This window comes from Struthio camelus, chromosome 9, assembly GCF_040807025.1.
Source record: "Struthio camelus isolate bStrCam1 chromosome 9, bStrCam1.hap1, whole genome shotgun sequence".
NCBI classification, from domain to species: domain Eukaryota; kingdom Metazoa; phylum Chordata; class Aves; order Struthioniformes; family Struthionidae; genus Struthio; species Struthio camelus.
In genome coordinates this window covers 33,821,275-33,836,515 of record NC_090950.1, presented here as the reverse complement: position 1 = coordinate 33,836,515, position 15,241 = coordinate 33,821,275, and the positions used below count along the sequence as shown (strand labels likewise).

Sequence of the window (15,241 nt, the reverse complement as noted above, 5' to 3'; positions counted from 1 at the left end):
TTCACCAGTACTGCAGTTCAGTCTTGCGTTGGCCTAGCTATACTGACCCTAGGGAAGAATGCAGTGGCTTAAGTGGAATGCTCTGATAGAGCCACTTGTGATAGAGGATTTGGACTCTGTATTTCATCTAGTACCCTTTAAAGAATAAGTGTTGAGACAAGTAATTTGAAGGCCATAATTCTCCAAAGACACCCTTGGTATAGTTGCTTTCCATGGGGCAGATCTGCACTGGATGAGGAAGGGCAGATTGTCTCAGGGGTTCAGCGGTGGTTGTAGACCTTATGCCACAGGTTTCCGTTGTCAGAAAAGTTACTGTAGTCTGAGCCAAAGATCTGTGTGAACCAAGCCGGTAGCAAGAGCGCTCTCAGATTTAGGGATTTGTAAAGTGCCTCTAAACACTTGCCTGAAATACAGGGGCCTATTGCCCGTGAAGACAGGGGAGCATGAGGGCTGTGAGAACTAGAACTGCTGATGGCTAGCAATATTTTAGATTCATTTATTTCCGTTTTAACTTAATCTTTCACAGTTTGAATGTGGCATATTTAGCTCCAGCTCAAAGTTCCACTTGGAGAATTCTTGTGCTTCTAATGAAGTAGGTTGTTAAGTAGAACAGAAATACTGGGTACTGTTTGTAAAGATTTTTTTGTGAAATACAAAAAATATGGAAGGTATCTATGAATTTAGGTACGTGTAGCATTAGTATGGTATACAGCTTATCTGTAGGATGTTGTCACCATAGTATGAGATGTTTTATTAATGGCTCTTACAGTCTTTTTACAGTAGCAACTTGAAATGGCCTGAAAATCAAGGGGGGGGGGCTGTTTTTGTTTGTCTTGTTTGTTTGTTTTTAATCAATATCTCTAGTAGCAAGTCATAGGATTAGGCTATTGAAACAATAAGGCTTTTCAGTCACTACACTCCTCCTAAGGAGTTCTGTGGCATCTGTATGCTTTTGGGGCAGAAATCTAACCTGTCTGGATAGCTAATTTGATTTGTAATGTAGGTAGAATAAGAGTTAATATTTTTATTATATATCCATTTTCAATATCTCTGTTTGATTCTTGGATCTCATAGGAATCCGTCAACCGCATTCTACCAAGCGTTCCAATTCAACAAGTTACGTGAGTCAAAGACCTTCTGGGATAGGTATGAATTCTTAAATACGGAATGCATACATGCTGAAGTATGCATGATCAGCTTTGCTCTATGCAAGTTTCTCGTCATCTTAGTTTGCGCAAAATGTTGCTTGTGTTTACAATTTCACATTGGACTTCTGCAACCTAAAAATCTGAGAGCGGTCCTGGAATTGAAATGTTTCAACTGAGACTTCAAAAGGCTTAAAATACTATGAGAGATTTTTTTCTTCCTCCTTCCATTATGCATGTATCATACATAATGAGTAAGCTGAAAGAGTTTAATGCTAGTCAGCTACTAGCTGACCTTCACTAAAATATCTACAACTTCCTTTTCCAAAAAAGGAAACTTTGGTGCTAAGTCCTGTGTCAGAAGACAAGTTGTGAAAATGTTATATTTAAATGCGATTTCAGCACAGTTAAAAATCTTTTGGTCTTAAAACCAGAAAAGGAAGCTTTGTGGCTTGCTTTCATCCTGCTGAAATTAAGCTAGATGGGAACAAACCTGTCCTCTTATCTTTTCACAGTACAAAAAAAAACCCTATTAAGTTAGCTTTGAACTCATGGCAAGAAACTGCAGTGAAGCCGTGTTTGTTATGGATATGGCTTGTCAGAGATGCGTTACTAATTCATCAGTAGCTGCAAACAGTGTTTCTTTCCTACTCCTTTAAAGATTTTTGAAGGGTTTTTTTGTCAGCGTTAAATTGAAGTCCTAGTGATTATATAACTCTGTCTCATGATGCTCTGGCCTGTCGCAAGATCTCTGCTTAACAAGCTCTGTAGAACATAATTTTTTTTTTAGTTCTGTTAAATATTGACAACCATTTCATCATTGTATTGGCTGTATTTGACTTGAGAGGCTTACAAAATTAAAAAGCTTTAAAGCTTGCTTGGCAACAATTTGCATACTGTACAACACTGGTTCAGCATAATGCTAATGCATCCTGCTCTGTTTTTTGTTGAAGTGCAAGCATTAGGCAAAGCTTCAAAAGCACATCTTCCCTTTCTAACCGAAGCTTGTGCAACTTTTTTGCTTTATGCTTCAGGTCGTGCCACTTTCCTTTACTTATGAGGCAATGATGGTGTTCAGGTTCCAAGCGTTTCCTTTATTTAACTGAAATAAGCTGCAGGGCCTTGAATACAGATTTGATATGCAGACCAAAAGCCCGCTTTTAGGTCTAGCCTTCACTTATTTGTCTATATTCATCTCTCTTAACTCAAAATAGCTCTTAAAAAGAGGAAGCAGATTCAAAAAAAAAAAAAAAGGATGGTTTAAGTTGAGGCTTCACAAGTCTGAGATGTATGTAATAACGTCCAAAGCAAGTACTAGAAGTGTGGGGGTATAGAGGAACATCAAATTCAGGTAGATGTAAATAGCTTTCTCTTATATCTTTGAACGCTTTCTGGTATATAAAAAGAAGTATTTCTAAAAAACATAGCAAACTTTTTAGGATTAGTAAAGATTTTAATCTTCTAATTGGTTCAGACTCCAAACTCTTCGACAGGTTTTAGGGTTTTTTGCATTCATATCCCACTTACTAGATTTTTTTCTTGAGGTCACTTCATGCAGTTTTGCTTTACTTAGATGACTAATATTGAACTGCTTTCAACAGTAAGTTTCCAATTAAAACATAATGCAGGAAATGTCGAGTGTGTAGTCAGTAAACACGACTCTGCAACCTGCTTCCAGTGGCAGGAAGATGGTGGAGGTGAGCTGCGCAGGCAGGAAGCCAGTGCCTCCCGCCAGCGTGTGAGTACCAACGCCAGCGGCCGGGAAGCGAGTCAGCTCCCCGCTGGCTTCACTGGGTGTGTGCAAGGAGGCCTCTGATGCAGATGAGAATCTGTTATCGGACTTGAGCAGCTTGATAACAAACTAAGTGGGTCTTGGGTCTTTGGCCAGTTTGTGAGAGAAATCTCTGCTGTGAGAGATTTCACATAAACCCTTCTAGTACCCTCAGAATCCCTTCAGTTTCTCCATCCCAAAATGTAGGGGTTCACGACGTTTACACTGCAAAACATCAGGGTCATAAGCCTGCTGACAGACTACTTAATTACATTTTGCAGATCCTTCAGAAGTACTTCATGAGCCTCAGGGGTGTAAGTAAGGAGACTTTAGCCTAAACAGAGAGGAGAAATCTTCCTGTGCAATTTCAGTGTGGGTGTTCCCCCTCCTGCCAGCAAATATGGCCTCTTCTCCTGTGAGCAGTCATCTCTTGGGACCGTTTGAAGTCAGCAAAGCTAACCACATGCTATTGCAAGGGAGAGAAAAGCATTGTTAGAAAATGCTCCTGTAAAATAGACTCATCTCTTTTTTGCTAACCTATCATCATGGGGAAAGTGCTAATAACACTCAAACCGTTAAATATTAGTGAAATATGGGTTGTTATTGAGACTTAGGAAATCCTAGAAATGTTTTTCCTGCATAGTATTCATATGGGTGCTTCTAGGGGCACAAGTCTCGGAGTCGCTTTCCAACTAGTGCAGTTGCTTAGGGGATTAAGGAGAGTAACGGTCTCTTGGTACATCACACGGGAGCCTGGATGATCGCTCTCCTATAGCGCAAGCTTTGTGTGAGTGGTAATCATGCCATAGCACCTTGGGTAGATTTGCCTGAAATATAACTATGGTTGGTGAACTTTAATTCAAGGCAGTGTAATTTTTCCATTGTATTTTTATGTGCAGTGTTAAACCTTCATAATGGGGGGGGTTGTTTCCTTCCCACACTTGCACCCAGATAAACGCTTTTAAAATGATGCTGATAAACATCTTCAGTAAATCTGGTGAATTAGACAGCATCTCTCCCTGTGCTGGGTTATGCCAGGCTTCAGTTTCTGCATCCTGAGGCTCTCCATCAGGCGAGATGCCCTCTCTGTGGATGGGAGAAAGGGAAGCGTAGCAGGTTTCATACTTCTTGCTTGCAGCCTTATCTGGCCGTTCTATGGTGACACTTTTCTGATTTGGAATTGGAAGTCTTGGGACTCTGTACCAAATTAAAGAAACTTCCTTAGGAATAGGCTGACATATCATGTGCTATGCTATTCCGGGCCGTGTTGTGGTTAACATGGTTCTTCGTGCTGCTTCCTTCTCATGGAAGGTATGCACAGTGTGACTACTGCACAGGGAAGAGCATGTGGTTGATCAGTGCAAATCAAATTCTTATCAAAACTAATAACCACACTTTTCTTCATTGTGTCCAAAACCAAAACAAACAACAACAAGAAGCCCCCCACAATTAAACTACTTCAGTTCACACAAAACGGGCCTCGTTGCTTTTCTTTTTCACTACTTGATTCTGAATTGCTTCTTACGAAGCAAGTACACTCGTCTAGTAACTTGAGCTTGTCATTGAGAGTCGAGAGCTTTTTAATCTGCCGATTTAATCTGTAGTTTCCCATTTGAGAATGAAGGGAGATAAACCTCTTGGCTTTCCCCCAGAGTGTTCTCTTTTTATAAAGCAGTATAATATTTATCTTATTTAAGCTTTTGAGATCAATTATTATGTTTTATTAAATAATATATCTGCAGGGTTTCTTGTAAAACTGAAGAGAATTTTACTGTCCTATAGAAACAGGTACTTACCTGTTTGACAGAACTAGCGTGGAGCTCAAGTAGACTTGCATGCCAAGCCAGGCACCTGCCAGTAATTCTGAGACTGAATTCGTTCTCATGCTGTCTTAACAAAGAAAAATCGGAAATACTTGCCTAGTTGCTCTTTCAAGGCTGGATAATTGTTCCTGTTGGGAACCCATCATACTCCATCTCCTAATTGGATGGAGGTTGATTAAATGTGCCTTGAATATTCCAAGTTTAGATAAGGCTTCTCGGAAGGACTAAATCACTCAATGATACGACATAAGAGTTGGCTAGTTAAGTGATTACAGTAGATCATAAATGAGCAAACCAGTGAGGGGGAAGAAATAACACTTGTTTTAATTTGCATTTCACTTATAAGCAAAACATTTAAATGAGGGGACACTGAGATACCTCATTGTTCCTTCCAGAAAGGTTACTTGATCATGTAAAGCAGCAGCAAGAAAACAGCTAGGGGAGATGGCTTAGTTCAGGGGTGTCTGTCTGGTTCTGCGGTCTGTGATAACATCTTTTCCACTTTCACTTAACAGAGTGCAGATCTAGTCTTTTAAAAGAGGAGTCCCCTTACGTAGGCTGCTGGACAAGAGCTACTGGGCAATAATGTCTTGCTAACGTCAGTGCAGCCTCTCGGGGTCTGCTCTGTAGAGAGTCTTTTCCCCCTGGCAGGATTAGTGATGCTAGGTGACAGGTTCAATGTATCTCAAGGCATGAGGTGGATGGTGCAACAACTCTTGATGCTAAGAGCTAGAAGAAATAGCAGGAACAGGGAAATGCAAGAAAATGCATGTGTTCTGGCAGTCTTTTGGGATGACCTGCTGCTAAGAAATTCCTTGGGAAAATGGTATGCAGATTATCAGTACGCATAGCTGGATACAGAACATGCCCTTTGTTACTGGTTGTGAAAAGTGAAGCTTCAGCGTTGGCTTAGGTCGCCCAGTGACTAGGACCGGCAGGCAGTCACAGCTACATAGAAACATTATTGCCTAGTCTGATACTTGACAGTGCCAAAGTGGGACTGTTCAAAACTCATTCCTAGTGCATTCAAACTTGGCATAATACACACATTACTGAGGACTATGGAATCTCTAAAAACTAAGTATTGCTTTTCTAGCATACCAAATGAATTAAGCTATAAATGCCTTTCTTCTGAAACTTGGATTCTCAGTGTTTCCATCTAGCTTTCAAAATTAGTTTTGAACTTGAACAAGTGTCCTGAAAAGATGATAGGTGTATCTGAAGACATCAATGGTGAGAACACCAAGTGGAGCACAATGCTGTGTGCTTCTTGAATTTACCCTTAAAATAGTTCTTAATGGTCTTAATGCCAACAAATGTGAGGAAATGATGGTTAAACTTACTTCCAACTGTTGAAGTTCACACTAAGAGATTAACCTTTTCTTTCTTGCTGTCTTTCAGTCCACTCATGCAAAGTTTTGCTCATTAGTCACTCATTTTATTCATTGCCGGTTCTGTCAGTGTCCCTCAAGGTTTGGAGTAGTCTGCAGTAAGCAAGCTTTCGCGAGCTACAGAACTGCACGCTGCAAAGAACACTTGCTTGATCGCTGTGGAGTAGCAGTAGTTTCAGTGACTGTATACATTGGTGTATGTTGTACTCACATGCCTACCAAACACTTGTTTGACAGTATCATAGCTTGTTGATGATATGGAAACATCTCTACTAGAATCCCTTACCATATTTTTGGAATACCATATCTCCATAGAGAACTTCTGCAGCAGTGAAGTCAAAATTATACTAAGTGTCTTAACAAGGTACCGCATTGCCTAAAGTGTGGTTACTGTATATTAAGCGTGAATTGCATCAGAAATCTGACCTGCGCTTAGACTTACCAGTTCTCTTCCCGTTTCCTTCATCTGTCTGTACCTGGTTGTCCAAAACTTTTCTCATGCTTTGGTTATCAGAAGTTTGAAACAAAAAAAAGAGCACTGTTCTTGAGTTGCAGGTGTACAGGAGAAGTATACCTAATGCACAGCATAAAGAATTCTGAGTGTTGTTAAAATATTTTGTTTCACCAAAAAAGCATATGTGATTGTGAGCTGCAGCTAAGCAGTCTTATTAGCAGTCAAAGTCTATTTTTCCCCTTGATTCCCTCACAATAAATGGAGGGGGAGGAAAAAAAAGACACTTTAAGCCACCAAGGTTTTGGAGACACCCTCATTTTGAGGGTTTCAGACTAAATAGTGTTTTGCTTATCTGGTGCCTAAGGTGGAGGAATGTTGTTTTCACCACCTGTCTCTGGAAATGGGTAACTGCACTCAGCTATCTTGTCCCTCTTGCTGCCTGTCACTCTTGCCTTGCGCTTGACGCACTTCAGAGCGGTCTTTGCGCACCACTATAATCTCCTTTTGGTCAGACCCATTCAGGTTACTTCAATATCATCATGGGTTTTTTGTTGCTAGCTGTGTATGTGTGGTTTTGTTTTTTCGACATAAACGTGGAGGTCCAAATCAAACTGAATCGATCTCTAAAATTAGTGTTTTCTACGTAAATATGATTTTTCCACTTCTAACTGAAGAATTTGCAAACTGAGGCATTGGCTTTACAGCGGATGTTGCACTTAACTAAGAATTTAAATTTGTTCATTATGCTCACCTAAAAAAAACTTACTTGACTGAAAATTTTTTCTGACCTTCTCATAAGGGCTGAATTATATGTGTAACTTTGATTTTGCAGCCATAGGATATAATTTATTTATTTTAATGGAAGCTGGGCTTGGTACCAGCTGCTGAGGATTTGAAGAAAAGTACAAAGCCTCAAGATTTGGCAGCATGTTTGGAATATGGCCTGGGGACAGACAGCATTGGAGCGATCTGCTTCTGAAACAGCTCACAGCAGCTATTCATTGTAGAGGGCACTCTACAGTGCATAAAGGCCAGAGTAACGTGGGAATTGTGCTAGCATAAAATCTAATTCTGATGCACTTTTTGAAAGTGAAATTAAATCATGCCATCAAGATAAAGCAGGACTACTCTGTCCGCTCAGAGCTTGGCCTGGGATGGAAGGGCACTGATCTGGTTAATCCCAGCACTCGTGCCTACTCAGGATACGCAGCATGGATGCAGGAATTTATATGGAAAGCGGTTCTGGGATCTTGATTCGCTACTCTGATAGTAGCATTCGCTGTTGTGGGCCTAAGGACAAGAAGAATATAGAAATGAATACAAGTAGCACATAAATGCTGGCCTGACTTTCAGGAAGACTTAGTAGTATCACTTCAGGCATAAAAGGTGGATGGAAGAGTGGTGGCTTCTTTCGGTTGTGTTCAAATCTCAGTTGTGCAGGGGGACTGTCCTCATGTTTGCAGCTGTGAATACTGCATGTGTTTGAAAAACAGGTGAGAATGTGGTGTGCAAGATACAGCGTGAGAAAGGTGTCTCTGCTGCACCATTTAGGGGAAGACTGCCTGTCTTCCCCTGCAGACTTTTTTTCCTGGAACTTATTAAATGCCTTAACTCTATGCAGTGTAGCCAAATTTTCCTTTTTAAAAAAAAAAAAAAATCACACCACCAAATTACTGAGACATTAAATCTGAGATTGGTCTAAAAGTTCACTAGAAAAGTATTGGCAAAAGATGTAAACTAGTTCTTATGTGAAAGCAGGTCCCAATCCAAAACATGCTGTCTGCCTTTTTGTTCCTCTTGTCCTCATCTCTTTGGAGGCCCCTCGCTCGTCACCTGGCGTGCTGCTCGTGACCGCCTGCTTTAGTGGTCTGCCAGGCTGAAGGCTTTGGTGACTTTTGAGCGCACAGGCATTTTGATAGCTTCAGAGATTTTTTTTGTATTAATGTGTTTTGGGTAGGAGTACTCATCCTTGGTCATGAATTACAAACACTTTTTATTCTGAGGAAGCTTACTGAAAATATGGCTTAAAAGAAGATAAGACCCTGGAACAACTTTCTCTGGAAATAGGTGTTTGGCATTTTGGTTTTAGATTAGAAGCTTAGTTCTGCTTAGAAGTAGAGGCAATTACTTTCCCAATCCCAAAAGCTGATTCACTCTACTTGTAAATGCAGTTTTGGTGCTAGGCACCTCGTGAGTATTTTTTTCTGGTGCGACTTGGTGAGATGGATTTATCTGAATAGTGGTGTATTCTTTCAATAATGCAGTTCAGTTTCATGTGTGTAACTAGTACTTCTGAGCCTATTGCCAAAACTCAATTTTTAAAACTGCTGAGTAGTTCTTTTAACACTAAGTTTTAATGTCTCTTAAGTGTTTTTTTAAAAAAAAGCAATATTCAGAATATGACTGCAAACCTTACATTTTTTTTTTCCTCTGTGGTATGTGTGGCTTTTTTTTTTTAATACCATGTAGCTGTGAACTACTGATAGCAACTTTCATGGCTGGAGAAGCGTTATCAGTAGCTATCGCTAGCAGGCCTGCTAAAAGGACTGCCGCCAGGCATGGAGCTATGGAGTAAAGTAGGACCGCCGAGACGCGGTATTGGAGGGCAGATATGCAGAGGAGGGGATTGATAGAAGATAACTTGTGGGCGCAGGAGCGGCTGCGCCCCTCCACAGGCGGCGGGGCCGGTGCTCGTCGGCAGGGGCCCTTTGCGGTCCTCTCCCACAGAGATCCCAGGCCCCGAGGAGAGGGAGCCCCGAAGCCCTGACGCTGGAGAACTGCGAGTGATCGACTTGCTTCTGTTCTGTGGCTTGGAAAAACAGGCTAAGAATACTAAGACCTGAATTGCCAGAACTTACTGTTTCCTACCTGACGTAGTTCGACGTTGTTTCCTGCAGGAAACAGCTATTTTCTTATACTGACGATTGCTAAGATGTTTTGATGGAACCTTCTGCGTTAGTATGTCTTTGGGAAAAAGACTGTCCCATAAATGTAACCAGCCAACTACTGTTTTTTCTTTAAGACTGGCAAACATTGATCCAGTTAAAATTCACTGAAATTGAATATGCGCTCTTGTGGAAATCCAGAGCTTTGAATGGGTTTTCTAGTCTTTTGCTGACTATTGCCACTCAGTTGCAAAGTTGTAAATACAGTGCAGATCCAATGATTTTTTTCTTAATGGAAAGTGATCTTCCAGAAAAGCCAGAGAACAAACGTTCCAGCAGATCTATTCTGCGAGTCCATGTCTTTGCAAGTGAAGAAAGCTGAGAAATGAGGCAAAGAATCAAGCAGTTAACTTACTCTTTATTCTAATGCACTTTTCTGGCTGTGTCCTAAGCATAATCGGACGATTCATAAACTGAAGGAGCCCTGTGTCTTAGGTGCTCTAACTGGACCAGGTGATGCAGAGCAGGATTCAGATGATTCACGTGCTGAATTCTTGCATCTGAAGCTTTAGCCTTTCAGTGGAAGTATGTTTTGGGACTCTAGGGATGTCAGTGTACAGATTTAATCAAATGATTGAGTAATGCTCATTAAGTCTTCTCCTTTTTTTTTCTTTTTACAGTGCGTCTGGTGCAAGTGTTGTTGCCATTGACAACAAAATAGAACAGGCAATGGTAAGTAGAAGGCAAGTTATTTCTAATAGGATGAACAGTTGGTCATTGAGCATAACTTTCCAGCTGCATTGTATTTCTGCACATCTATAATATCCCTTCAGTCAGGTCAGACTGAGATCATTATCTCAAATACCATATACCAAAAATTACTTTCCCCAACTATGGGATGACAGCCAACAAGATTGTTTTTGCATTTAATCTAAAGAGCTTCTTGGTTGCACTGTTGGCCTAGACTCTCTCTTAAATGAGTTATCCTATGAATTGCTGCAAACAAGCTGATTGACTTGTATTTTCAGCATCCCTTCATAGCACACCAAAGTCTCTTCAGTGAAGTTCACTGCTAATTTGTCTTCATTGTCACTTTGGCTATGCCATCCTTTACATTTAGTTCATCTTTAGTTACGTTTGTTTGATCTCATTTCTGATGACTTAGTCTTCTTTCTTGGTTCTCATACGCTTCAGTGCTTGGGATTCTGTAAGAGAGAATCCTATCCTCAGCTCAAAACTTCAGAGCTGATACTTTCCTTCAAAGTAGCTGGACCCTAATTCTAGGGCTTTGTCCTCGGTTCAGGTGAGGTGACTTGCCATCTTTGTGAAGCCTTGTCGCGCTTTGTGTACTGTAACCCCACCTATCCAGAATCTGCCACTGTAGAAAGATTCCTTTAAGCAGTTAACAGAGGCTTCTGCAGCCCCAACATCGAATCCTGCCTAAAAGTCTCTATTGTCTTAATTTTCTGTTGAGTTGTAAACGCATGCAGTGTAACAAAGACAGGCCTTTAAAAGGCTCTACATCCATTCAGGTTACTTTAAAATTGTTGCTTTTCTTTTTCTCTTTTTTCTTTTGCTTACTCCGTTTTAATGAGTATAGCAATACTCAAGTTGCTCTGCGCTAGAACTTAGCTAATGTTGAATGCTGGAGACAAGAGCTTTTGAAATAAAGGATGTCAATAGTGAATTAAAGGGCTAGGTGGTTTGCTCTGAAGGCTAATTTAGTCACATCTTTAATGACAAGTGCTTTAGTTTTCCAGCCTTACAACTTATTTCAGTGAAAACAGTAAAATAGCAAATCCTGGGGTTGGAGTGGAATGGAACCGTTCTTTCATTTGGTGTAACTGTGAACTTACTCTTCGCAGGATCTAGTCAAAAGCCATTTGATGTATGCAGTAAGAGAAGAAGTGGAAGTCCTGAAGGAACAAATAAAAGAATTAGTTGAAAGAAACTCTTTACTTGAACGAGAAAATGCACTGTTAAAATCTCTTTCAAACAGTGATCAGTTATCCCAACTTTCAACCCAACAGGCCAATCCTAGTAGCACTTCACAAGCGCAAGCAGTGATAGCACAGCCTCCGCAGCCAACGCAACCTCCACAGCAGCCGAATGTCTCCTCAGCGTAAAGCTTTCTTGCCTCACTTAAAACAAAACAAAAACAAACAAACCCTGAGAGCAGTCTGTCCTTGTGTGCCACTGGTGTTCTTTCCACTTATATGAAAGCAAGTAGCCATGCTTCTGTTGTGTGTTTGGCCTTTTCAGTATTAGACAATCATCCTACAAGAGCTTTCCCTCACTGACGTGTCACGCGGTGCAGTCGGTGTCCTTTGTCATCAGTGCACGAGGGAAATGGTAGCCGGAGTGATTAATGCCAAGATTGCGTTTGCTTGGTGCGCAGGAGTGAGGTCCCTAAGAGCTTTGGTGGCTCTCCAAGGTTTCCATTACCCATGGATTACTTGGAGCCTTGCTATCTCCTAAGAAGTAACAATTCATCTAAAGAGCCACTGTTCTTTCGATATAAGAAACATTTGCCTACATTAGTTTCATTTATTTGTTTTATTTATTACAGGGCTGCTATTTTCATAATGTACATGAACAATGTCACAGAACTTTTTTAATTTTTTAAATAAATGTATGTATCAGTAAAATGGTAGACGGGATTGCGTTTAATAGATAAAATGTTTAGGCAATAATTGAACAAAAGAATCCTGGCATATTTCTAACACTAATGGCAATTTACCTTTGGTATTTATTTACGGTAGTAAAGATCCAGCTTGAATGTAAATTTTGTATAGAGTGTAAGTATGAAGACCATAGTGCATCTGTACAGGTAGTCACCAGTTATTGTGATATAATAAATAATTGATGGGCTATTTTGATGAAGAAAACTTTGCTCATTTCTGTTTCTACTTTCTAATAGAGAGAAATTGCCATGATTCCTCTGCTTTTTGACATTTCGTATAATTTTTTTTTGGGTGGGAATAAAAAGCTGTGAAATTGTTCAACCTACTTTGTAACCAAAGAAGCAAAGCTGTGTAATTGAGTTTTTTTTATAATGCACATTCTTTATGTATTTTTATTTAGTATTTTCTCATTCACAACTTTCTTTGCTGTCTCGCATGATCTGCATGACCTATAATCTTTGAACCACTTTCGTACCTCATGTTTTTATCCAGCACTCTTATTGTAATATGTAATAGTCTGTGAACAATGTCAAATAAAAGAAAGAACAGCTGGTGTTGGTGGAGTTGAGCTAGTGTGCTATGCACTAGTTGTTTAAAAAAAAAATGAAGTGAGCCATCTTTTGTTCATTTAAAATGGTGTTTTGAATTTCGTATGCAGAAAACGTTTTGTTACATTGCAGATTTTAATGTATTTAATAAATGCAACATGCAGATTAAGTGCAGTGTATACTGAGTATTTAAATTAAAATGTACATTTCATAAATACAGTTTCAAGAGAGACCATCATTTGTGTAAACTAATGCAGTGTGTCAAATTGATGTATAAATACATATATATATTTTAACACATTTTCTGAAATTAAATTGCAGTTTTGTTGAATTTTTTGGCTCCAGATGTGGTTAAAGGGCACCTACGTTCTGTAGTGCATCTTGCCCATTACCAAATGGGAAGAGGTAACTGTAGTGAGCCAGCGGCAGCGTATGGGCGCTCTCTGGATACCTGGAGCTGATGCAGTCGTGGCCCTCAAGCATGATTTTTCACGTCAGTGGGGCAGGAGCAGCTTTGCGGCCTCCAGGGCCCTGAGCGCAGCTGCATGAAACCTCTGTAAAGACAAAAATAGTGACTGTGGCTCCGGGCACCGTTCCCGAGCCTCTGCGGCAGCGGCGCCCGGAGGGGCCACGGGTGGCAGGAGCGCGTTGGCACGGCAGCGCTGACACCCTCTGAAGAGCTCCGGGGAGCTGGAGGAGCGCCCCGGGGACAGCAGGCGCCTGGGCTGCTGCCGCCCCTGGGCTCTGCCCGCCGCTGCAGCGCACGCCGGCGGCCCTCTGGGGCGGGCGAGGGCGTCCTGCCGGCTGCGGCGGAGCGCCGGGCGCCCGCTGTTCCCCAAGCGCCCTGGACCGGCGGCGTTCAACGAGGGACGCTTGGCTGTCGCCGGTGTTACGGATGCGTTGGCCGGCAGTCCCTGAGGCGCTGCCCTGTGGCTCGTGCCGGCCTTGCTGATAACGCTGGCAAGCGCAGCTGCTTTTCCTGCGATGCCTCTTCCTTTCCTGCTGCGAAAAGCGTAATCCTGATGCATGCACTAAGTCTGCCGTTTTTTTCTTATATTGATTCGTTTTTGTAGTCATACAGATGAATTAAAAGTTGGCTGTGCACAGGGGTGTTGAAACAGTTTGGTACCTTCACGCTCTTAAAGCGAGGGTTTAGTTTGGAGAAGCGTCGGCAGGGAGCGCGGCAGCAGCGCGAGCAGCGGCCGTGGGTGCGGAGCAGGGCCGCTGCTGCGGCGCCCGGGTCGCTCGGGAGCCCGCGCTGCTGGGTCGGGGTCCCTGCACGCGTTTGCTCTGCTGCCCCGGCTCCGTACGCGTCGAACCTCTCTCCCTTTATTATTTGTTAGGTAAGAACATTTTTAAAAAAAAAAACCAAGAAGCTGTAAACGTTGATGCCTTCGGATAACAAGGAAGCGCCAGTGTCCCAGCAACTGCAGAGCGTTACGCCTTTCTGGTAAGCATCGGTTCACAACATGGTTTAAATAAGCAGCATATTTATATATTTTAAGTCCTCGCAAGTAAAATGCTGAATGATCTTCGTTTCAGCTGCAGATTGTTGCTGTTGGCCTGCCATAAGCACGCGTCTGTGGTGCTGGAAAGCCTCGAGTGCAACAAGAGCTTCGTGTGCAGATTGGAGAACAAAATATTTCAGTAGCTAAACTTAAAAGTGTGAATAGTCGCTCCCTGGCTCTGTGTTGAAGATACAGATGTGTTGGGAGTCTGTCTTACTAGAAGAGCTGGTAAGCCGAGGAAAAATGGACCAATTTGGGAATTTCTGCGTGTAAAGGTCCTCCTTGAGGTGAGCAGTTAAGATTTGTTTCCAGAGGCACCAGTGCGACTGTAAATCCCTTCCATTGCTGCGGAGTGCAAGCAGTGAAGAGGCTGAAACAATCCTCCGCCGAAGCGGCTGGGGTTGTGGTGAGGGTGCAAGTACAGGGATGGAGAGGAGGGAAGAGGGGACGGCCCGGAGCCCTGCTGAGTCCAGGGCGGCCGGCGTCCTTGGTCCGACCTCCCTCCTGTCTAATGCCCGTGATTCCCGATAGGCGGCTGTCTTCGTGCAGCGCCGTCACCCGGATGCGGCTGGATCCTCTGAGAGCCAGGAGTGCTAGAGATGTTTCCTCTCTGTGGAAGGAGAAAGTATTTAGCAAACTGCCGAAAGCAGGGGATGAAGCAGAGATTAAACATCTGGTGAAGAATCCTTTGCTCTGCTCGGCTCCTATTATTTTTTTGTTTTAAGTTGTATTTCTATTAAGTTGTATTCAGTTATAAATGTTAGCGCTTGCTGTGCTGAGAAAAACACTATAAAACGGCAGGACTGAGTCTTGTTCGGTGCCGTCTTTCTGCAGGAGGCAGTCGGGTGCGGGAATAGCAGCGCCTCAGCGTGAAAAGATCTTCTGGCGTTGTTAAACGGCTGCCTGCCGCCCCGGTGCCGCTAACGCCGCCCGCTGCTCCCCCGTCCTTGCGCTTGGGGCCGCGGGCAGCAGCCAGCTCTTGGGGTGCGTCGGTGCCGCGCCGCTGGGAATCAGGAACGGTGCATGCTCCTG

General features: G+C 42.4%; 1 protein-coding gene across 2 annotated transcripts in view; it reads left to right on the top strand.

The window, feature by feature from the left end:
- TSC22D2 (TSC22 domain family member 2) overlaps positions 1-12,920 on the top strand; it is a 32,398-nt gene extending 19,478 nt beyond the window's left edge. Inside the window, exons 2-4 of one of the 2 annotated variants that reach the window (XM_009665920.2) lie at positions 1,075-1,146; positions 10,150-10,201; positions 11,335-12,920. In XM_009665920.2, coding sequence (XP_009664215.2) covers positions 1,075-1,146; positions 10,150-10,201; positions 11,335-11,595 — 385 coding nt within the window. In that variant the 3' untranslated portion in view covers positions 11,596-12,920. The remainder of the gene's footprint in view (positions 1-1,074; positions 1,147-10,149; positions 10,202-11,334) is intronic. The other variant, XM_068954042.1, reaches the window with a different exon arrangement.
- The last annotated feature ends 2,321 nt before the right edge of the window (positions 12,921-15,241 follow it).